Source organism: Heteronotia binoei, chromosome 19 (genome assembly GCF_032191835.1).
Source record: "Heteronotia binoei isolate CCM8104 ecotype False Entrance Well chromosome 19, APGP_CSIRO_Hbin_v1, whole genome shotgun sequence".
NCBI classification, from domain to species: Eukaryota; Metazoa; Chordata; class Lepidosauria; order Squamata; family Gekkonidae; genus Heteronotia; species Heteronotia binoei.
In genome coordinates this window covers 24293619-24318497 of record NC_083241.1, presented here as the reverse complement: position 1 = coordinate 24318497, position 24879 = coordinate 24293619, and the positions used below count along the sequence as shown (strand labels likewise).

Below are 24879 nucleotides of genomic sequence, written 5' to 3'. Positions count from 1 at the left end.
AAACTTCTGATATAATCCACAAATATAATTGCTCCAGGAACTGGGGGGAAATCATGCACATCCTAAATGTATTTTTACCCATTGCTGCACATCGCCTAGAGCAGGGGTGGCCAAACTGTGGCTTGAAGCTCCCACCACCCCATTGGCCAGCTTAGGGAATGCATTTAAAGTTGCTTTCTTTCCACCTCTCTCTCCCTACCCCATCTATTTTCCTTCCTTCCTCCCTCCCTCCCTCCAGCTCTCAAACATCTGATGTTTATTCTATTTGGCTCTTTTGTTAAGCAAGTTTGGCCACCCCTGACCTAGAGCCTGGCTTTGGCCAGGATGGGGCCAGTCATCAAGCCTAATAACTGATCAATCAATCACTTGCGCCATCAAGGGGCCACCCAGTGTCAAAACAAACTCTCCTGCCTTAAGGAATCTGGAAACCTTGAAACATAATACAAACTGTGTCCTCTCCAACACACTGTTACTGTCCCCAGACTCTCAATATAGTGCAGAACGATAGGATCGCCCACGTACTTGAATCCAATGATCCAGCTAATATGCTTGCCTTTCCCTGGTATAGTGGCAGCTGTGGGAAATATCATGCTGCTGTATACCACAAAATAAAAACCGAAGCTAGGCCTTCCAGCCTACTCTGTTTTCACTGGTAACTGTTGCTTGATAAACTTGAAAACAGAAGTGGGAATGAAGTCTTGTAATACATGAATGAAGTCAAATCTACTTATGGCAACCCAGCAAGGGGCTTTTCAAGACAAGTGAAAAAAGCAAAGCGGTTTGGCACTGCCTTCCTCTTCAGAGTCTTCCTTGGTGGTCTCCTATCCAAGTACCGACCTCACTTAGGGGTTATATGCAATGTTCCTTCTAAGCTGCAGGGTCTTGTGAGCAAAAATGCTACTTTGTGAGCTGCTGGCATTAAAGTTGTGAGCTGCTGGCATTAAAGTTGTGAGCCACTGCATAAATTGTTGTGCTCTGAGTCCATTTTTCCTGAGCTAAGACAAAAATGTGTGAGCTGGAGGCTAAAAATCTGTGAGCTAGTTTACGTTAACTCAGTTTAGAGGGAACACTGGTTATATGCCACCTTCCTTAGTCTTATAATAACAGTTACAAAAGTAACAGTGTCCCTGACTTTGGAGATGCAGTCTGAAGAGCAGGCCTTGAATTCAGCAGGAGCTCACAGCAGCACAGCTCCTGAACCTTTTTGAGGGTTCCCCCTCCTCCTCCCCACCTACCTTGTCCATTGAATAGTAGGTGCAGCTGCATAACAATCCCTGAATTAGGAGAGTGGTCAGCCAGCCAGCCAGCCAACCACCAGGAGCTTTGCCACACCCCCAGCAACCCTCATTAACCTCTGGAGAAGCACTACCCTTTCTCCATTTATGTGATTTTGGGTGGCAGGTGGCTTGTTGGCCAGTTGACTGTGGCGGGGGGGGGGGGCAGCCAAGGGGAGCCCCAGGTGAGCAAGGCCTGCTGGGGCTGACTGGATCTCTAGCCATTCCAAGCAGGCCTCGCTCACCTGGGGCTCTCCTTTCTTGCATCGGGTTGCTGTTGGCTGGTGGGGGGCATATGCTAATGAGTTATGCTGATGGGCCCCACCACCTAATTTTGTACAAAATGACCTCTGCTGAAGAGACCCTGATTTCTGCTGCCCAGGGAAGTCCTGCCCTTAGAACCTGACTCCATCTCTGCTGGCAAGCAGAAACAATCTTCTCAAAAGTCAAGACAGTTCCAACATGAATGGCAGGGCCCATTAGCCACCTTTCCCTGTTCCTGGAAAAGCCCCAGGACAGGGTTTCTGTGGCACGCAGGGAGGGGCCTTTCCCAAGCACTGGAGCAGCAGAGCCCTTGACTTCCGCTGCCCTGACTGCGGTGGGAGAAGCTGTTCTGGAAAAGGCAGTGCTCAGTCTCCTGTTCTCCAGCACAGCATCTGATGAGGTCTTAGAACACTTTCTCATTCCTAAACAAAGTTTGAAAAATACGTACATAAATGGATGTAATTTGATTGTACAGCACTGAAGCGGTTTGATGCTAAAGAGGAGCAAAGACTTTTAGACAGTGTTTTGGCAAACCCTGGACACAGATAAGCCGGAGCCCAGACGCACCCGAGATCCTGTTTGTGGCGCCACAGGAAGGGGGGGGGGAAGTGAAGGTGTCCCTGGCGGGCTGGCCTGATGGAGGGGGCAGGCTGGCAGCAAGCACAGAAAGCTGGGGCCTGCCTGACCCGATGCCAGCCCTATCAGTGGGTCCTAAGTGTCCTGGGGTGGGGTGCCCTGGCTGCTATTTAGGGCACCATGCCACCCCTGTTCACCATCTCCAGAACTGGATGACTCAGCCCACCTCCCAGCCCCTTAAGTCAAGCATAGTTTAATGGGGCTTGCTTGTGGTTTTTTTTAACTTGATTTTCTTTCTTGTCACAACTTGGCAGTATCAGCATGGGGCTGGATACATTCTCAGGAAAGCTGGCCATTTTCCTGAGCTGGGTATCACTTTTTTTGGCATGAGGGTTGATGGTGCGCCCAGCCCAGGGGCACGGCCGGGGATTACCATCACACACAGGTGGCAAGGGAGACAACCTTGGGGCATCTACCCTTATGGGATCCAGAGACCTGTCATCCCAAGGTGTGCAGTGGACCATCGACTGTCAGGGGATCAGTTCATGGACAGGATTCGGTGCCCCGTGCTGTGCCAGAGCATACCACAGCTGTAACCAATAAAGTTGTGGCTGTTTTTATTCCACTTTTACTGAAAACTGTGTGTGCATGTGTGTTCTCTCAACTGAAGCTGTGAACGGGGTTCGTATTTCTTGGAATACTGAGGAACTTTTGGGTAGCCACCTTGCCCCTCCCCTTGGCACTGGGGCCGCAATCAGAAAAATAGGTGGTAAAAGAACCCTTGTAATTGTGGGGTTGGATGTAGACTAATATCTTCCACCGACAGAATAGAACTCTTCTGCCACTCCCCCCCCCCCCTTGCCAGGGCAGCTGACTGATCTCCACAAAATCCTGTTTTGGGGGAATGATAACCAGGAGGTCTGCAGCGGGAGGGGGAATCGGCAGAAATTGTCAATTTAGTCTGGATCCAGCCTCTGCATTATCAAAGTCTGTTAGAAAATCCGGTGGCACCTTAAAGACTAACAACATTTGTTTCAATATGAGCTTTTGCTTTTCCATAACTTCTGAAGGTGCAAGCTGTGAAGCACGAAAACTCATATTGAAATAAATGATGTTGACCTAGAAGATGCCTTTGGACTATTTTGCTATGACTGATTAACACAGCTACCTGTCTGCAATCTTCCTCCATCAAGACAAGAGTTGATTCTGATGGTGCATAACAGGGGTCGCTTTGTAGAAAAACAGGTGGTGGAGCTCATCCAGGGATTGTTATGCATCTGCACCTACTATTCAATGGACAAGGTGGGAAGGAGGAGGTGGAACTGTCAGAAAAGTTCGGGAGCTGTGCTCCCGTGAGCTCCCGCTGAATCTGAGGCCTGGTGCATAATACCTGCAATGCCATAACCAACAATTCTTATCCCTTGCAATGGCCAATAACAAGACATTCTGTTTTTTCTCTTTGCAAAATGAACTGACCTTTGCAGTACTTCACAGTCTTATCCACCCACTTCCAGTGTATTCAAGGGAAGCGGGCAGCTGTGTCCTAGCTGAGGTGGAGCTGCTAGCTGATCTCTAGCAAGATGAATGGTTATTTAATTCTGGGGTTAAGCCACTTGTCAGGCCAGGGATCAGATGCATGTCTAGTTCCTTCCCGTTTTCCACCATGAGTTAAGAAACCCTTGCTGGAGAAGGCAGTGTCTGATGCAAAAAGGAGAAAAAGACCTTGCAGGGAGCAGCAAGAAGACAATTAGATAGTGAGGTCCTTTTCTCCTTTTAAATGTCATTCCTAGTCTCCAGATCGCTACTCTTAGGGCAATTTCCCCATTCTTCTTGGAAGTGCTTCACGCAGTCTTACCCTCTCTCTCAGCTAGAGATGTAGTTAGGAACCAATCTCTGTGTCTCCTCTTTCCTATCAAGTATGTTAATTCCTAAATAATCAGGCTAAATAATAATAATTTCTAAATAATCTTTAATCAGGCCGTGTGCCATTACTGTGTTAATTACTCTGCCAACAGCCCTAACTAATGATTTACAAGCTTTTGGTGAAGGAGGAAAATCATTCAGAGATCAATCTGAAGGAGTAAGTAACATGTAATTTTAACCCCAGTGGGCAGAATCAAGCTTTGACAAAATCCGGAAGTCTTACCCTTTATATAAAATGTGAGGTGGGTTGGGCTCATGTAATATATCAAGGGTGGCCAACGGTAGCTTGCCAGATGCTTTTTGCCTACAACTCCCATGAGCCTCAGCCAGCATGGCCAATGGCTGGGGCTGATGGGAGTTGTAGGCAAAAAAAAATGTCTGGAGAGCTATCGTTGGCCACCCCTGTAATATCAGGATGCCAAACCTATCTAGGACAAGTGGCAATTTCAGGGTTAGATCCTAAGCACTGATCTTGCAACAAGTCGCGGACAGGATATAGTGAAGGCTATGATAACACTTGACAGGCAAACAGGTAGATGCTATTGGCTAAACACCTAAAAGTCTTCTGTCGAGAAATTGAAACACAATACCACATTTACCATGAGAAGTGGCACAACTCTGCACTTCTTTAAGAAGAATGGGAGCCTGCATGGCAGTCATTGGGGAAAACACATCAGATATGCATATTTGCTTCATAAAGGGGCTGTGTTTTACTAAACAAGGAGCTGATGAGAACAGCATCTCAGTTCCAGACCAAGAGAAACCCGTGTCTCTAGAACGCAGGCTAGTCTGAGACTTAAGAGCATGAACCATGTTCATAGCTCCCTCTGATGACCACAGAATTCTGCACATTTTATTTTTGTTCGTACATTTGTCCGATAGCTGACTGGGTAAGTCCTAATTGCTTCCAAGTGAGGTCAGCAAAGGTTTTCCTTTAAAAAAAAGGGGGGGGGAGAGAACAGACTCAACACACATACGAACACATACAGCACACACTCTGATACACATGAGTGTGTGCGCGCACATACACTTGCTTGCACACACCCTCTTGCGTGTGTTGATTTATGGAAACAATTATGATTCTGTTGCAGTCTCTACCGAGCAAGGAAAGTTTGTAGCTACAGTAGAGTCTCATGTTGCAAAAGGCAGACAACAGAAATGGAATACTTGTGTGTCCAGCTGTTATCAAGAGGAGCAAGTAAGTCATCTGTCTTCTTTAAACCCTCTTAAAACATTTCTTAGTTGCGAACAGCGTTTTCCATCCTCGTGATTTTGTAATATCAGAGAGCAATGCTCTTGATAGGGTTTTTTTTTTAAAGGAATTGGGAGCATATGGGCAGAGGGTCTTAAAATATATTTGGATTGCCCTGACAATCACATTTGAGACACTGGAACATTTCTTTAGCAGAAGTCAGATAGATGGAGCAATCAAATGCAGCAGAGACGCAATTAAATTTCCGCAGAAGAATTTGGCAATTCAGCTGAATCATCAGACCTACAATAAAAAACGCAAAATAGGGAAAATATGTGTGCCTATCGTCACTTAAAATGCTGGGTTAAGGTCGGGAAGCAACTGGTAATAATGTGCATGTTAACCGTTTTTTCCCCCTGACTGTTTTATACCTACAGAATAAATGGTAAGTTTCTTTGCTTATGTAATGACCATAGAAATTTATGCATACCACTTTCCTCATAGATATTTTGCTTTCAGCGCAAGTGGTGAATTCAAGTAGCAAAGGAAGTCACAGCAGCCAACATTTTTGCAACCTGTTTCTTTAAAGGATACCCTGGCAGAAAGAAGACTGAAGGGGAAACTCTCTTGTGATACCTGTATCTTAACAACAAAGTGTGGATCAGAGTTCTGGATGCAGGAGCAGCAGTTGCTTAAACACAATTCACGGGAAGGCAGAGGGACAGGTCAATGACCAAGGAGCAACCGTCTACTGAAGACTGATTCTTTTTCATTATGTTGTTCATGGGCACCCAGAACACTGCACTATAATGCACAAATGGATATTGTCATGGATCCTGCCAACTCTGCTCTACAGATCATACTTTTACATTATCTTCCTGGTGAGCGCTATATCGTTCGCTTGCAATGACATGACCCCAGAGCAAATGGCTACAAATGTGAACTGTTCCACCCCTGAGCGACATACCAGAAGTTATGATTATATGGAAGGGGGGAATGTCAGAGTGAGAAGACTTTTCTGTCGAACTCAGTGGTATATCAAGATTGATAAGAGAGGCAAAATAAAAGGCGTCCTGGAGCGGAACAGTAATTACAGTAAGTAATCTCCCCTCAATTTGGATGGAACGTTTTTGTATCTGTGTGTGAAGGCAGTTGTTATTCTTGTTATTGGTAGGCATTTGTTATTCTTTTCGTGGTAACTTATGGTATCCCAGTTATTTCAGACAACACTGACCATTGCCGTGGACGACCGCCTTCCTATTAATCATACAGTGCGACATTTGGTACTGATTTTGAAATGCGTCATTTTAAATAATATGTTTCCAGTGTGTTGTAGATCGCCTAATGTATTACTTGCAGCTGGGAGCTATTAGCAGTGAAAGCCTATTATAACAAGTGAATTAAGGCTGTTAAGTATTAAAGTCTCAAACCACAAAGCTCTGTGCTCATAAAAAGCTTATGAAACATTTAAGAATGCATGTGGCGTATAAGACTACCTGTAAGTATAATCTAATGTCTCTAAATTCATATGCAAGCATCCCCTCACACAACTCAGGCTTAAATAGGGACTATGATAAAATGGTACCATGCAAAGTTCTTCTCACAAGTTGTCAAACTTGGAGCAAAGTCTCTATCCCAAGCAGTTACACCGTTCTACATGCACTGGAATCAATGGGCTTAGGAGGCTGTAAGTGTGTTTAGGACTGCACTGTAATTTACTTCATGGCCCTTTATTGTGCTGTGACAATTACCTAACCAGTGATTTTATCCTCAACATGACAAATTTTGCGAAGTGGCATAATCACAAAATTGTATTGCGTAATTTTTATGGCAGTTTTGCTGTAGAGTACATGCTTCTTAAAAGTATTCTGTAAGTATTTTAGCGGCGTTATTCCTAGATAAGCTAATTTTGTTGAATGCCACATGTATTTGTGCATTTAGGTAAGCAGGGGCATGTTTTTCTTGAAACAGATTTAAATAGTGGATTGGGATGGTAGCACATGGTGACTTAGGCAACAGAGGGAGCAAACCTAACCAGGTTTATTCGGAAGTACGTCCCATTTTATTCAAAGGGGTTTACTCCCATGACTGTGTGTTTAGGATTGCAGCCTGAAATACTGGCCTGTACTGGGGGCAGCACCTAAATAATTATACTGTCAGTCCCAAATTATAATGACCTGCAAGCCGTTTGTCTTTTACAACTGATTTTGGCATTAGCCAATTTTATTCTTAAGGGCAACTCATTATTATGGAATAGGCAAAAAATCAGCATACGTTTCTAAAATAGTATTTGCTTGGGTATGTAGAATTGTTTCTTGTGAATGTCTGCAATGCCCAGGAAAGCCGGTTGTCATATCTTGTGTCTCCATTTGTGGTCTCCAGCTTCCCTAGATGGGTTCATAGCACCTCATACTGTCCAAAGATGGTACAAATGGGGTTTTCTTGAATCTCAGCTTCACTCAGTGGTTCCTAAATGTTTCACATCTCTCCTGTTAAAAGCCTATCCCACCAAACCCAGAGGTCAGTGTGCAAAGAAATGCTTTGAAATGAAGAATGCTTAGTTAATCAAACTGACTGAAAGTGTTGGGAGTTGAAGAATTACACAGTTCGCTCTAACATTATTCAACAGTTCATTGCAGTCTGTGAACAGATTCACGTAGCTAAGCCTTACTGAAGTATATTGGATGTGCTGAATATGCACAGGATTGCTGCCATACACTGTATGTAATAGAAATGTGAATTTTTCTCCTTTGAGATCTGCAGCATAGTTAGCGCGTGCACATACACACAAACAAAAAGGGATCCTGAATTTTGATTTATGCCTGAACCAGATCAGATATTGGGAGGGGCCCGTGCTATACCCAACATTATGAGCAACATCAAAGTCTCTCCTTTACTTCACTTGTTTGATTTCACTATTATGATGGAAAAGCCATACTGGAGCCACCAAACAGATTTCAAGAGGTTCGGTTCAAAATACGGGGTTTGAAGCCAGGTTTCTTATTACATAGTGCTGCAGGTGTTCCAAAATAGACTCCCCAGACAAGTAATATTTTCACTTAAAACGATGGGGCAGATCTATGCATGTAAAAAGCATCCGTGAGCAAAGATGTTCCCTTCATTGAAAAGGTGGAGAGATTAAAGAGTCAATAAATTTATTTTTTAAAGAAAGAAAGAAAAGGTGGGGGGAGACTTTCTGCATGTGAAGAGACATTCACTGGAACTCCTGCATGCTCAAGTTGACACTGGATCATAATAACAGAATTATTGATCAGCTAACAAATATTTTTGACAACAGTCTAAATTGCCAGTGAAAACCGTGAAATCACATTGCAGCAAATCCACATTACATGACAATTTATTAAATTCAGATGCTGCCGTTCTTGCTTCATTCCCTCAATATGATCAAACATTAAAAAATCACAATGAAAACAAGCATATTTTGATCTATATCTAGGATGATCTTAGTTAATGTAGAGCTTTTAAAAATAACAATTTAAGCAAACACAGAAACAAAAGAAGAAGAAAAACAAGAAAAAATGACAAAATAAAGGGAGAGTCAAGGAGGCTGTGGGGAAAATAATTAACGGCTACCCAGTGAGTATATAGAAATTGGCAACTTGTTCCCTAATTACACCTGTTGTAGTGATAACAGAGGTCTGTACCCAAACTACAGAAGCATCTTTTCCAGCGTTGCTCCACTCCCCCACCCGCGACACCTTCCTGATGCCTTGTAACCCAAATCTGGCATTATGAAGAGATAGAAATATATAGGCTAATGAAATATGTGCGAATGTGTGTAATAACAGGAAAGCCACAATGGCATTCTTTTTTTAAAATGACATTTCAGGAGTAAGATGTTTTTAGATCTTCCTAGCCTGTTTTTGCATTTCTACTCCCCCACATCTTTATACCTCGAGGCTGAAATACGTATTTCGCTTACATATTAAATCCCATGAGGTGGAAAACTACCTAATGGGTAGTGGTTAAATAGTGGGGGGGGGGGGGGGAGATGGGGACCCTTTGGACTGGAATCACACACACACAGCCCTCAGGTATCCTTCTAAAAATATTATGCATTGGAGTAGCTGCCAAAAGAAAGATGGACACCGCCAGTCTCCCCTGCAATGAACATGATTTGCATAGTAGAAATGAGGTACCTCATCCTATGGATTCTATACTCAAAATCTCTCAGCAGTTGCCTTTTGTTTTAAGTTGGAATTGGAGCCTGGTTGCATATGTTCAGTCCTTTAGTTTAAAAACGAGAAGAAGATTCCTAACTATTGAAGCTCTAGGATTGCAGGCTGGTCTCGCTGGAGACAGCAAAGAACTCTGCAGGTTTCAACACAAACTGCAAAGATGCATACATTTTGTAAAGCGCGTCTTTTGATTTTTACTCTTCAGCTGCGCTTCAGCCATGTTCCTCTGAGGGTTGATATGGGTTTTCTCCCCCATTTACAATATTTGCTTCTCACACTATCTTCTAAGGAAGTGCTTGAAGTAGAGGTGGGACACTGGGTAGGGTGGAATCAATCAAAATTTCCAATCAAAATTTACTTTATGAGACACTTAATGGATTGTTTTGCTGGGTTGTCAAGGTCTATCTTCTGGTTTGACTACTTCTTCTCTTTGGCCTTCCAGTGTAAAACCTCAGCCATTTCTTCTCTATGTGAAACTATACTGCCAAATTCATCCTGACATTCAGAACACATGACACTTCTTGAGTCCCTCTACTGGGGTTTCTCATCCTTACCTTCAAAAATTATATACCCTCTGATCCCCTTTCCTGTCATTTTCCTTCCTCCAGCTTCACAAACCTCATTTGTCTGATTCTGCTCCTTATGCTTCAGCTTCCCTCCCAGAATGATGCCACTTTTTTGCCTCCTTTAAAGCTCACCTTTCATGAGGACTTTGGCTTTATCCCCTCAGTCCTCATCCCCTACTGATTTAAACCAAAAGAGGTATAACTGCATTTGCATTTATCTCATCTTCATGCTCTCTGCTGTCTACCCGATTGCCAAAAATTCAAGCTGTAATCTCAATGGGAAAGTCACTAGTCTTTTCTGCTCTCTAGAAGCATCTAGAATGCTCTCTAGAAGCATTATTATTAACAACAACCATATTTGGGGATGGAAACCTATTTTATCCCCAATCCAGAGTCTCTGGGAGACCTTAATGTGGTTTGTAGTCTGGTTCTTGTGAATCAATATATTCTATAAAGAAAAACCTGCTATGGAGTCAGGCACCCTATTCAGACAATGACTTTGGGGCTCCAACCTCACATACAAGGAGAGCGATCCCATGATCCTCCCAATACATGCAGTCATCATTTGAGTGAATATGGTACCACGTATCTTTTTAGTTTTGGCATGACAAGTACCAAAGCTGGAAAATACACACATAGACCCATTCACACAAAGTGGCAGTTTTGTATACTGAGAAGATGACATGTAGCAAGATATTCTCTTACAAGCGGATGGACCACCAAGAGCATAACAAGTGGAGTAGGGGCTTATTCCAGTCTTATTATTCTACAGCAGTTCTATAGCAATCGAATATTTTTTAGCTTTAGCTAATCGTCCTCAAAATAATTATCAAATGTATTCTACCAAATGTGGAACTTCATTCAGTTCTGCCCTGTAGTGAAGGCCCCATTTCAATATCCCTAAACAAAGACTCTAAACAGTAGCCTCTCTATCAAGTTCAGTTCTATCCCACCCTTTCCCATAGGGCAACAGGCGTGGCCATGCTACTGACCTACCTTGATCTGTGAGTATATTTAGCATTTGCATTGGGATCATTTAAGCACTGCAGAGGACCTTCCTCTGATGTTATTCCAAATAACATTAAAATAATGCCCCTTTGCTTTTGCAGCTATTATCGAGTCAGGGGGCATCAAGTGCTGAATAATAATAATAATAATAATAATAATAATAATAATAATAATAATAATAATAATAATAATAATAATAATAAAGAACCTGCCTTTAAACAAATTTGAACAGTCTGTGATTCACCAAGCTGTTCATGGCACTTCCAGTCAAGTATGCCCGCCCAGCAGTGCAATCCTATGCACACTTATCTGGGAGGAAGTTCCAGTGAATACACTGGGACTTAGTAAACCTGCATAGGATTGCACTGCAAGCCCCCCCCCCCCCGGTATTTTTTGTAGTTTGTGTGTGTGCACCTGGAAGCTATGACTGACCTAGGGTTGCCAAGTCCAATTCATGAAATATCTGGGGACTCTGGGGGTGGAGCCAGAAGACATTGGGAGTGCAGCCAGGACCAAGGGTGTGGCAAGCATAACTGAACTCCAAAGGGAGTTCTGGCCATCACATTTAAAGGGACCGCACACCTTTTAAACGCCTTCCCTCCACTGGAAATAATGGATAGGGGCACCTTCTTTTGAGGTTCACAAAATTGGACCCCCTGGTCCAATCCTTTTGAAACTTGGGGGAGGGGTATTTTGGGGGGAGGCACTGGATGCTATGCTGAAAATTTGGTGCCTCTACCTCAAAAACAGCCCCTCCAGAGCCCCAGATACCTGCAGATCAATTCTCCATTAATCCCAATGGGAATGGGTCTCCATAGGGAGTGATGCCCAGCAGACATTTCCCTCCCCACCCCACTTTCTGATGACCCTGAAGTGGGGGGAGGGCTTCCAAGCTGGGGGATTCCTTGCCCCCACCTGGGGATTGGCAACCCTAGACTGATCCCTACTGGGGGCCTGCAGAATATCCTGAGAGGTGGCTGAATAAAACTGTCCCTGCCACCTGACTGCTGGTATTCCAAGAGGTCTCCTCTCCGAGGACTTGCCAGTGTTGGCCCTGCTTAACTTCGGAGATCTGACAAGATCAGGCATGCCTGGGCTATCCAGGTCAGGGCTGCAAGCCCCTTATTTTTGTGAGTTGCCTTGGAGTGCTAAAACAGGGGCATGGCAGGATGTCAAATGTCAGGCAGGTGGGTCGTCATGCGTGGCTGGTGGCCTGAGTTCAGCTTGGTGGGTTGCAAATCGTGCAGGTTTATTTCAGACAGCACAGAGCCATGTGGCACCCTCGCCCCAACATTAAAAAAACCCAAACCCCTCATTTTTTAATGACCATCTCAAAAGCATACTGACATTTAGAATGTGTTACAAGATAGGAGAGTCTCATGTCGATAACAAAACTAACTCCCCCCTCCACACCACCCATTAATTCACTTGAAGAGGAGCCCCCACATTTTAAGTATCTTATACAAATCTGGCATGCTGGAAATACATGCTAGTAGAAGTCTTTGCTAACTCTAGTTACCCAGGGCCAATTTGTCTGTTTCAACCTTGCGCTAAACGAACATGGGTAGAAAGTGTGAAACCATCACTATCCCCATCTCTGGACCGTCTCATGATTAATGCAGCAGATTTCTAAAGCTAAAACATGTGAGGGCTTTCTGTTTTCAATCTGCCATGTAGCAGCAGACTGTCAAGAGCACAGAATTTACTCATGACGAAGCATCAACGCGAAAATGCACTGATACCTAAAAATGTACTTTGCAAAATCATAGTTCACTTAGGTATTACACAAAATAGATAGTGGCCTACCACCCAACATTTCACAGATGAAGAGAAAGATATGCTTATAATGCTCCAATTCCTATTGCAAGAAAGCACTGCCCAATTCCATCCCTCCCTCCTTTGCACACACAGTATGACAAATTAATCAAGGTTTCCGCTCTTCAGGCTGTATTTAATTTACAACAACCTCTCTCACTGGTTTAAAAACTAAGAGAATGTTTGCTCTTTCGCTTAAACATATAGTATAAAAAATGTAATTTTCTTACAATCCATCAGTTCAACATGCACTTCAGCATCTGCAGTACATGGAGTGGTGGGTTGAGTATTGCAATCTGCTTTGGCACTCATGCACACATAATGTATACGCACATGCGCAATGGAGACAACACACATACAATGCCCATTCAGTCAGGTAATGCCTGGAGAGAGACCATGAAGGATGCAAGGAAATCACAGTAATTAAACAAGGTATCTGCAAAATGCAAAAAATAGGAGGAAAAAAACCCAGTGACCCAGATTTCCCAAGTACAGGTACCACATCAGATATGACAGGATGGCCTTGGGGTACAAAGACAGGTGGGACTATCTACTTCTCGTTAGGCTAAAGGAATATTACATGCTGGTGAATGGATTCCCTTGTTGCTTTTCACTTTAGCTGAGGATATTAATTTCAGTTGAAAGTATTTTCAAATTTTCAAAGTGTTGCCAAATGTTTGTGAAGGATGATTTTCAATGCAGTCAGTAGTTAGAATATTGGAAGAGCTAGAAGAGTAAAGCCTTGTATATGTGTGTGTGTGGGGGTGAAACCTATATTTCACTTTCCCATATTTTTTGCCCTCTGAACAGCTATGGCTTCAGAGACATACTTCTTTAACCTGAAGGCGAATAAAACTCTTTACTGGGGGGGCAGGGGAAAGGCAATGCATCCTCCTGGCCCGGACAATGGGGTCGATGCCTCCTATCTTGCCTCATTGAGCTGGGATCTGCAGCCAAGATGCCTTAGCGGTGAGAACAGATTCTGCCCCCAGAACCTGTTGCTCTTGCCAGCATTCCTCACGGGGGCAATGTGGGGCTGCTGGATTTCCAGGCAGGCCTTTTGTATAACCCTTTCCCCAGTGGTTGTGTGAATTTTAGTGTCTATGGACTGTATCATCAAAAGCATACACATTTGATAAGGTCACTTATTTTAAAGTACAGAAACTTTTACTTACTTACAATAAATACCTTCCTTGACTAAATATTAACACTTTACTTTTACTCCCCACCCCCATTTAAGCACTCTGGATCTGCTCGGCCACATCAGCCAAAGTTCTTTTTCTTCTGGATTAGTTAGCACAATAAAGGTGGTCTTGAAAAATCCACTTCTTGAAAATTTGGGTGGGAGGAACTGGACAGGTCAAATACATTGAATCTGAAGCACTATCAGTTTGGGGAGCAGCTGGATGATTATTTGTCAGAGATGCTTTAGGCTGATCCTGCATGGAGCAGGGGGTTGGACCAGATGGTCTGTATGGCCCCTTCCAGCTCTATGATTCTACTGATTTTTAAAAACTTAAAATGTTCCTGTTCTAACCCACACCCCCCATTCTATACATGCACATAAAAGTGATTTAAAACTGTTTTGTTTTAAAACAGAACAACTAACTGTAGATTTGGCAGCTGCTCTCTAGGGTAGTAAGAGCCCCGTGGCGCAGAGTGTTAAAGCTGCAGTACTGCAGTCCTAAGCTCTGCTCATGACCTGAGTTCAATCCCCAGCGGAAACTGGGTTTTCAGGTAGCCGGCTCCAGGTTGACTCAGCCTTCCATCCTTCTGAGGTCGGTAAAATGAGTGCCCAGCTTGCTGGGGGGAAAGTGTAGATGACTGGGGAATGCAATGGCAAACCACCCCGTAAAAAGTCTGCCGTGAAAACGACTGGTGCTTGCACAGGGGACCTTTCCTTTTTCCTCTAGTGTAGTGGTCTTTCACATCACTGCCTGCCTGATCCTTTTAACTGGAGATGCTGGGGACTGAACCTGGGACCTTCTGTCACATAGCTGGTTCTCTGCTACTGAGCCACAGACTCAAACTGGAAGAAGAGGGAAGCTTGGAGGCATCTCATCTCTTTTTTAGTTAAGCTCTAGAAGGATCTTGGCATCTTTTATGGTCATAAAGTTAACATCTTAGCACTGCAGTAAATATTCAGTACACACATACATCATTATGAAGCAGATATAAATTAAAGCTTTGAACCGATAAGCAATTTACATATTTGTGATAATCATCTTAGTCCTTGGATCAGTTCCAGTAAAATAAAATTTAAAACCCCCTACTTTTACTAGCAAAGCTCCTTCTTAGACATCATGTTGGTGACTAGAGAATAAACTGGATGAATAATGATGGAGTGGGCCACCAACAGCCACCAGAAATTACTCTGTATAACTAAGTGTTCTTCAGCCTTGGGAGCTGAAGTGCAAAGCAGAAGCCAAAAGCCATTCCCATAGAAGAAGCCCTGACGTGAACCAGATGTGAGACAAATCCTCAGTCTCATACTGATGCTTTAAGTCTTTTTCTCCATGCCCTTCCTCCTTACCTGTTTGTCATCAAGATGCCAACTCTTTACTTAGTCCATAAAAGACTTTAACGGAAATTTCAGTGCTACAATGCCAATAGAATGGCTAATGATAAGGGCTTTGAGCTGGAAATGCCTAATGCCTACTCACAGTGCCAATAAACCTGGGCCTGATTTCAATGTTAACGCTGGCAAGACAAAAACACATCTGGGGGGGGGGGGACCATTATATTTTCAAGGCATTTCATTTAATCTGGGTAGCTACCTGTGTGAAACACCTATGTGTGGTTAAATTTGCACACCTATTGAGTTCAATGGCCCATATGTGCCCGATAATAATGAGAAAGTTCATGAAGAGGCACTGCCCTGGAGGATCACTGAAGTGGGTGGTGGGTGGGTGACAGTGAATGAAGGATGACCTCTGAGCCAACCTGAGTCGGGTGCCCAGCACAGGCCACTCAGCTTGGCTTGTTCATAGGCCATTTTCATTTCCCAGGCTGCCCCCAGCTTGTTGCGTAGCAAACCAGGACTTGTTCAATTTCAGCTCTCTGTTTGCAATATAATTAAACTTAATAAGGGAATACTCACCGGTCTTACAGGACTGATGCAAAAATTACTGGAATACAGGTTTTAAATTCACAAAAGTTCTATACAGATGTTGTTAATAATGACAACAATAAAAAAGGAATATTTAAAATATTTCTACCCCCACACACCCCTTTTCTCAGGTTCAAGGCAACTGATCTGATAGCAGCCAAGAGGGAGAAATCTTTTATTTTGTGGTCTCCACATATCAGTATTGACTTGATTTGTTTCTGCTGACTCTTTTATTAATTCAGTTTTCTTCCATGTGTGGTCTGGAATGCTCCAATATTCTGAAGCACATGCATCCATTTAATTCTATTTCCATATGTATCAGAAGATGTGTTAAAGCTTTTCTATTTTGCCTGACTTAACAGAGGTCCAACCAAATAAATATGAAAGTTGCACTCATTTAAAAACATCTCCATGGTAACATGTTCATATTTTTTAATTACTATTACCAACTCTGAACCAAGAATCTCAGATCAAAGCATAAAATAAAAATAAAGTATTGCTATCAGAGCTAGGATACTTTCTTCATTACTCTGTTTGGGCAGGTTAAAAAGACTCTCTTTTTCCATTTCTTGCATAATTGTCAACTTTTTGAAAAGTAAACATTTCTGGCGCTACTATCATTCTAAATGAGAGATTCACACTATGGTGGCCAAGACCCAGTTCTATAGCTGCTGTATTGTTAAGCCTACCAAAGTTTCATAACACATGACATCATTTGTATGCATGGAAAGAATTCTCTGTGCAACAATTGGTGCTGAAAACTTGGAAATGGATATTCACAGATGTAGCTGCCAACTGCACGCACAGCTCACGAGAAGGCAGTAAGATCATGATGCCATTAATATGCTTATTGATTTATTATGATTTCAGCTTATGAAATAAAAAAGAAATTAAAAATTAACTTCAAACAAGTTTAGTGAAAGTATCTCCTACATGTGGTTTGACTCCATATTCTGCTGAATTTTCTCAAGGTCTAAGTATACTGTTTTCTCAAGGTCTAAGTATATTGTTTTCTCAAGGTCTAAGTATACTGTTTTCTCAAGGTCTAAGTATACTGTTGATTAATTTCTTCAGCTATTCTAAACCAACATGATTCTATTCAAACATGTCAAGTTATAGGACAGGAGTTTCTGGACTTCACTCTTGAGAAAATGACTGTGACTAAAGTGAAGAAAGATGGTGTGATGGACTGCACTTTTTAAAAGCTTAGAAATGCTGTACAAAGTAAAGAACTGTGAAGGGTTAATTCTTAAAGAAAAAACAGAGAGCCTTGAGTGACAGGTTGCTCCAAGCAATCTGCTTGGTTAGCATCAGCTGAGCAGAAAAAAGACTTAAGAGCTGCATGCTGAGTAGAGACTCAGTCAGATTTCTGCCTTGACTGAGTTTGATTTCCAGCTCTAGTTGAGAAGAATTGAATACTGACAGTTTCAGAATTCAGCACTGACTGAGAGCAATTTAACACGGACAGGAGGACTGGGGAAAGTTAGCAAGGATGAATAAAAGTTGTTGGCGACTCCCATTCAGGTCAAAGAAAGGAGATAGATCTCTTAGTGAGAGGAGAATTTCCCTACCCAGTCAAACAGGGAGTCTGAAGAGTCCAGAGATCCCTGGTTTGGCGTGGTTAGAAACTGCCTAGAGACCCTAAGAGTCAGTTAACAACACAAGTACTGGTGTTTCAAGAGAAGGAGTTTGGGTACTGGAAAGAGTATACCAGCCTTCTGGAAACCAAAAGAGTCACAGAATACTCAAAGAAAGTGTACTGAAGGAAACCACTGAAACAAAATCCTCTTAACATGAAGATTTATGTCACTGTGAAAAGCTTAAGAAGCTCTCATTAGCCTGAAGTATAAGAACTAAAGTCTGTGCATGTACTGGTTTTACCTCAGAAATTTCAACCCCTGATTTCACCTGACCTTTCCCCTCTATTTTAAATAAAATATTTTGTTACTTTTGAATTTCAAAGCGCCTCAAGTGCCATTTTAGTTGTTTGAGCTAAAGTGGGCTCCTGATCCTCCCCTCAAGTTCCCGGGCTGGGCTAACAGCCAACATAACATACTGTGACAGGGTGGGACAGCCACAGTTCTTCAGCAAAGAAGAGAACACATTACTACAGCCACTTAGTCAGGAAAGGGAAAGAAAAACTGAGGAAAAACCTTGTCTCTGACAGAGAAAAGTGGCCAGGGCTATTATAGACGGCCTGCTGGGAAAATGTTAGGTGGACTTCACTAAGATTCCATTTACTTTTTACTGGATGTCACTCAAGTGTTCTAAGCATAAGCAGAAGGAACTCTTGCTTCTGACAATCCAGACAATGTGGCAGAAGAAACATAGAAACATAAGGATGGAAGGGACCCCAAGGGTCATTTAGTCCAACGTGCTGCACAATGCAGGCAATTCACAGTCCCTCCCCCTCCTACACCCCCAGTGACTCCTGATCTATGCCCAGAGGAAAGTAAAAAACCTCTAGGATCCCTGGGCCTATCTGGCCTAGAGGAAAACTCCTTATAGACCCCAAAGTGGCAATCGGTGTTACTCTGGGCGTATGAGAAAGGACCATGAGAGCCGAGCACGGCTTATCCCTTTCTGCCCACCCTTTCATGATCTGCCGAAATTCATTGTGAGTCAGCAGTAGAGCACTGGCAGAAAAGAGTGGCAGTTGGGACAGGCTGAAGCTCTGACCCTGTCAGGCAATCTGTAGGGGCAGAACTCAGCTTTTTCTTGTCATTTGTGCGGCAGATCCAATGGCAAATTACATGGATGAAGGGCTGGGCATGCTCTCACCATTGCAAGGGAGAAAATACAGTCTACCATTCACCTTACATAAGACAGACCTAGTAAGTTTTAGAATGTCTAATATCCTCCTGGGGGGGATAAAAAAAGAGTCTAGAGGCAACGTAAAAACTAATAGATTCATTGTGGCATAAGGTTTTCTGGACTCCTCTGAAATCGTTGGAAGAAGTTTATGAGCTTCTCAGATGTTTCTAAATGAAAAGAAAAAGGTTATTTGACCCTTTTTGGTCTGGTTTCTTGCTTGATTAGAAGTTGGCAATGGTTTTAGAAGTCCTAGAGTATGTTCTGCACAGGGAAATGTGAGAAGGAATATTTCTCTGCAGATCCTAGTGAATCTCTCCATGTCTTTTGGTGGTGTGGACTTTTATTTTTAACATCTGATGGCAAGTGTTGAAGGTGACTCTTCAAAGACTCCATTCTTTTCTATCTGCTTCAACTGAGAGGGTGGACATTGAAGAAGTTAGCTCAGTCTCATGGGAACTGGTGCACAGTGTGTTGCACAAGGCTCAGTCTTATCAACATTTATATGAAGCTGCTGATTGAGAACATCTGTAGGCTTAGAGTTGGTTATCATTGGTATACTGTTGACACCCAGCTCTTTTAATTGAACATCTGAAAGCTACTGTCTCTTCCCTAAACCAATGTTTGAAGACGGCGGCTAATTAAAACTGAACCCATTCAATATGGAGGTCATGCTAATAGAGAATCCTTGTAGCTGATATTGACGGGAGATTTTTAGACTCTGCAGGGGAGTAGGGTTGCCAGCCCCCTGGTTTGGGCAGGGGTTCCATTGCTTCTGTGGGCTCCTCCCTGCCCACAAATGCCCCAAAACACGGCACGATGATATCACCCATGTGTGACATCATCACACAGCCAACACTCTAGTTTTGGGGCAAAACTCTATGGTAAATTTGGGCTCAAACATAGATTTTTGCTAAAAAAGCCAGTGTTGCTGTGTGACTTCAGTGGCTTGATGATGTCACTTCCAGGTGACATCATCACGCTGCATGTACTTCATGTACATGGCAGAATCTCCCATCAAGGATCCTCCTGCCAGGAAGAAGGTAAGACCTGGCAATCCTACAAGGGGGTACAGTATGCCTGTTCTGGATGAAGTTGAAACAGAGGCTTAAAGAGAATACTGAACAGGATCCAGTATTTTTTTTATTTCGTGGAACATTTGGTGAATCCGGTAGATTTGGTTTTTTTCTGGCCTGGAGACTGTATTTAGCTTAATTTATTGATTTTTACTGCTTGATGTTTTAATTTACTGTGTTTGGGAATTATTTTATCTGTATACACTGAACACAGGAGTAGTAGTATATTAATGGTTTCAATAAACAAGCAAGCAATTCTGTGGGGATGAAAAGGGGTTGGTTTTCTCAACTTTTATTCAGAGAAGCACTGGATGCACTATGACCCCTGTTCGGGCTCCATTTTGTTTCAAAATGTCCTGCATTTAGTGATAAAATTACAATCCAGAAAAGTGGGCCATTATATTTACAGCTCAATTGGAATAAGTTACTTCACATCACACACATGCGCATGTGATCATCTGTTTATGACTGAGCCTGATGAACCAAAAAAGTGTGTTGGTATCAGGAAAAAAGGAGAGTAGTTTTCTTATTCCTACACAAACTGAATTTGAAAAAGAAACTTGCAGAACTTTAAGAAAAAGAAACTAGCACAAACTGCCTACTCATGCAGAGATGAAAACTCTCATCTCTTGACAGGGTGCAGTTATCACCAGTGCCAGAAGTGAAGCGTTTTGGGGGCCTTCAGTGTCAATGAAGGTCCAAATCACAAGTGTTGCCTGACCTGCACCCCGCAACCTAGCCACAGTGACCCATGCAGTTGTCACTTCCAGGTTGGACTACTGTAACGTGCTCTACACAGGGCTACCCTTGAGACTGACATAGAAACTTCACCTGGTCCAGAATGCAGCAGCACTTGTCTTTGCAGGGACACCATTTAGAGCCCATATACAACTCATGCTCCATCAGATCAAATTCAAGGTTTTGGTTCTAACCTTCAAAGCCCTAAGTGATTTGGGAACAACATACCTTCAGGACCATCTCTCCTGGTATGTCCCTCAAAGAGTGTTACGCTTTATGGACCAACATCTGCTGGTGATCCCTGGCTTGAAGGATCAACCAGAGCCACAGTCTTTTTGGCTCTGGCGCCAGCCTAGAGTAACACTCTCCCAGAGGAGATTCAGGTCCTGCAAGACTTAACCTAGTTTCACAAGACCTGTAAAACAGAGATGTTCCACCAGGCCTATGGTTGAGGTGGTGGAGATCTATTTACATTGGCCTCCCCCAGTGTGTTTCCATCTTATATTGGTTCACTCATCTGCCTCTTCCCGTAGCAAGAGATACTATCTATCGGGAACATATGTGGAGCTGACTCAGGAATAATATCATTAAACAGCACCAAAACTGACATTATAAGGATTTTATAAATGAGATCAGTCAGATTTTAATAATTGTTATTATATTAATTAGTGTTTTATTATTGTATTGCTTGTATTTTGTCATGTTGTAACATGCCCTGAGCCTACAGTATGGGGGAGGGAGAGCCAGAAACAAACAAATGAATAAATAAATAAAATAAGCATATTTATTTATCTACTCAGATTTATATCACACCCTCACCTGATGGGCTCAGGGCGGCTAACCACAAACAAAAGCAACATAAAATATTAAAAAATAAAATATTCCAAAATATACAAACTATTCCAGCCAATTCTAAGTACTTCATTAGGCCTTTTTAAAAGGAAATGTTAAAAGTGCTCATTTTTGCTTTTCCATACTAACAAAAACCCCAGAATTTTTACCAGCTTACTTCACTGTCAGGCTACCCAACTGTCACTCTGAATCACAAAGTGAATGCTTCTGAGGACTAATCCAGCAGAAATGAGCAGACCACCAACTGAACGGTGATGTTTAAACCAAAGGAAGTTCCTGGGGGAAACTGTGTTCCTTACACCAGATATTTTTAAAGTGTATCATACACTTCTGTGAAAGGAAACAAGAGGGATTCCCTTAGGGGTGGGGTAGCCTTTAGCTCCACACTATGCATGGCTCACTATGACAAATGCAGCCCACCAGGCCTTGCAGCATCCTGGGTGATTAATACTCTGTGATTTATACCGTCCCAGGTTGATATAGGAGAAAACGATAGCTGACCATACACGACTGACAAGCTGCGCTTAGCTTGGTGGGTCCCAAATTTACTGGTTCAAAACCCAACAACAAGAAAAAGATCCCTCTTTCCCTCATGCTGTTAGGTGAATATTCTGTTCATTTCTTTGGTTTGGAATTTACCTCTAACTGGGGCTCAAGGAAAAAAATGTGGGGGGGGAAGCAGTTGGAATCACTAATCTACAGAGTTTATGAAGATGATTCAGAGGAAAGACCTTACCGGCATCTTGGATTAAGTTTACTTCTGTACCACCATAAACCATGATGATGGAGGCATGAATTCTATCAGCGGCCAGCCCCCAAAACAACCCTTCTCTTAGGTTCGCTCAGGCAGACAAAAGAACAAAAAATGTGGGTGGTGCTGGCACAGAAGTTGCGGGCAGGGCAGCCAAAGGATGCGAGTAATTCAATCCATCCTTCTGCAGCTTCTGCCATAAGGCTGTAATGGAAACTTGTGTGGTGCCCGTCCTCCGAAGCTTTGACACAAATGAAAAGAGTCAGTGCCTCAGACTCTTTGTGATCTGGACTGCCGGGGCAGTCTGCACCTGCCAAGGTACTTCTGCCCTCTAAGTGTGTGCTTTCACCAAAGGACAGCATTCCTTGCAAAATCAAAGGTTGGGGAGAGGGGTATAGGTTACTCCCCATAATCAGTATTCTTTGAGAGCCACTCCTTCCGTATCCAATGACCAGCATCTGCAGTCTTGTGCAAGGTCTGACATAGTATTTTTAATTCCACTAAGCTAATGATTAATTAAATAGACAGACAGATCGCTTTTTTGAGCAGGAATGCACAAGAATGCATTTCTAGCTGGCTTGGCATCAGGGGATGTGGCTTAATATGAGAATGAGCTCCTGCTGGGCTTTTCTAGATAGATAGATAGATAGGATACTCTCAGATTATATCAGAAAATGACTCAGTCCAGGCAACTCTTGGGAAATTCTGCTGCTTTCATTTTAACAATTCATTTAAAAATCATTTCTGCGTACTAGATTTTGTGTAAAAATATCCAGACAAGATTCCCGAAACTGTCTGATATAGGCCTTGGAAGCACACCGTTAAAACCTGCTCAGAAACTTCAGAGTTGGCTTTCAGCCTGAGGCTTCCCCATAAGCCACTATACTATCTCCCTATTACTGCCATATCTGCTCTTCTCCACCAGCATTTAAATTTTTATCCACGTGCATGTAAAATAAAAGGTGGGTGCCATACAGGCAGAAGTATGAATGAACATGCTTCCGTATGTTTACACATGAACAGCATTTGTTAATACGCACACACATATGTAAAAATTAAAGTGATGCTATGGTCAGCAAAGGTGACAGTGGCATCTTCTACCCTCTCTTAGTAAATATACTCTAGTGCAGGGGTGGCCAACGGTAGCTCTCCAGATGCCTGGGGCTGATGGGAGTTGTAGGCAAAAAACATCTGGAGAGCCACCGTTGGCCACCCCTGCTCTAGTGGCTTACAATATTTTCACGAAAGGGGGTTTACAATAATCAGGAAAGAACGTATTAAAAGTATACCAACCCAGCCTATAAAAATATATGTATCTTCATGAAAGATAGCCATAGATAACAAGGCATAAATTGATCATAACCAAAAAGCAGTGCCTCAAACTTAAAAACCTGTAAGACACCAGGAGAGATACAGAACCAAAAGCAACCTGATAACAACAAAATTTTTGCTGGGCACCTAAAAAACAGCAGACTTTATACCAGATGAGCTTCTGGGGGAAGGGTGTTTTCACAGTCTTGGCACCACAGCAGCAAAACCCTGGTCTCTGGTGCCCACCCACTTTGCTTCTGAAAGCTGCGGTAGATCAGGCAGGAACTTCAAAAGTTATCCATAGTGTCTAATCCTGATCGTATTCCTTCTGTCTTGTCTCTCTGCATTATTCCTATCAAATACTCCTTGCCCCTAAAAAATTTACCCCTCCTCCAGATGCCCCTCACGTATATTCCCATGCATGCCCCTTTTTGCTTGATTTGCAATTGTTCTCAAACACAAAATGCTGAGCATAAAATCTAAACCCAGTTCTTGTCTTGATGATTTATGATGAGAAGTTGGCACAGTGATGTGCCTAACATAAAAATCACTTTCTTTCCCACAAAGCATCTCCAGCTGTTTTCCCACAATGCAGCTACAAAACCAGTTTGCTTTTTGCAAACTGCAGGGAAAGCAAGCTTTGTGCTATGAACACCTTGCTAAAACATATTAACAACTTTTGGTACTGTTTTTAGGTTCCCCTTTTGAGGAAAAACAAAATGCAAAAACATGAAGGAAGATACTGACAACAATTTCTAGGCACAGACCTGCCTGTTCTACTTTAGGCAATAAGCCTGTCAGTCCTGGTCTTCCTTTCCATGAAACAAAATCCAAGAGAGGGGAAATTAGAGACAGACAGACAGATACAGATACACACACAAAGATAAGAAGAGTTTCTTTATTCACTACTGGAGGCAGGCAAGTCTTTCAAAATCTTTAGTTGTTGATGGGTTGGTTTCTCCCTACCCCACCATATTGGTCCTTGTCCCGAAACACAAAATAAACCACACATGCTGTAAAAATATATTTGGGGAAATGAAACCCATTTTCCAATTAATTCTTTGCAAATATTTTATTCCACGCAAACAAACTCGGTGAGCATATCTGTATATCAAAGATAATGCAAGAAAATGTGTAAGTTGGGGACTTAAGGCTGTCCCCCACCCCGATGACTCCCAGTGCATGCTTTCCAACTAAGGACAGCCATAGGTACCTCCCCTTTCAGCCTTATTCTTTCTCTGCCTTTGCCTGAACTCTTTGCCTGCACCCATTTTCTACCTCCTTTGCTCATAACTAGGCCCTTACTCATCTGCAGTTCTCTACTCAAAAGCATGCTACTAGTAGTCAGACGTCTTTCCTCAAAAACAAGAGAATGGGAGGAGCCAATTGCCCACCGTCTCCATGGCACAATTGT

General features: G+C 42.7%; 2 protein-coding genes across 4 annotated transcripts in view; one reads left to right on the top strand and one right to left on the bottom strand.

Moving 5' to 3' along the window:
- FAM227B (family with sequence similarity 227 member B) overlaps positions 1 to 24879 on the bottom strand; it is a 143662-nt gene that overhangs the window by 39309 nt on the left and 79474 nt on the right. The window lies entirely within an intron of this gene.
- FGF7 (fibroblast growth factor 7) overlaps positions 4844 to 24879 on the top strand; it is a 58549-nt gene continuing 38513 nt past the window's right edge. Inside the window, exons 1-3 of one of the 3 annotated variants that reach the window (XM_060260210.1) lie at positions 4844 to 4953; positions 5129 to 5235; positions 5749 to 6324. In XM_060260210.1, coding sequence (XP_060116193.1) covers positions 6039 to 6324 — 286 coding nt within the window. In that variant the 5' untranslated portion in view covers positions 4844 to 4953; positions 5129 to 5235; positions 5749 to 6038. Of the gene's footprint in view, positions 4954 to 4995; positions 5236 to 5733; positions 6325 to 24879 lie in introns of those variants that run through there. The other 2 variants (XM_060260211.1, XM_060260209.1) reach the window with 2 other exon arrangements.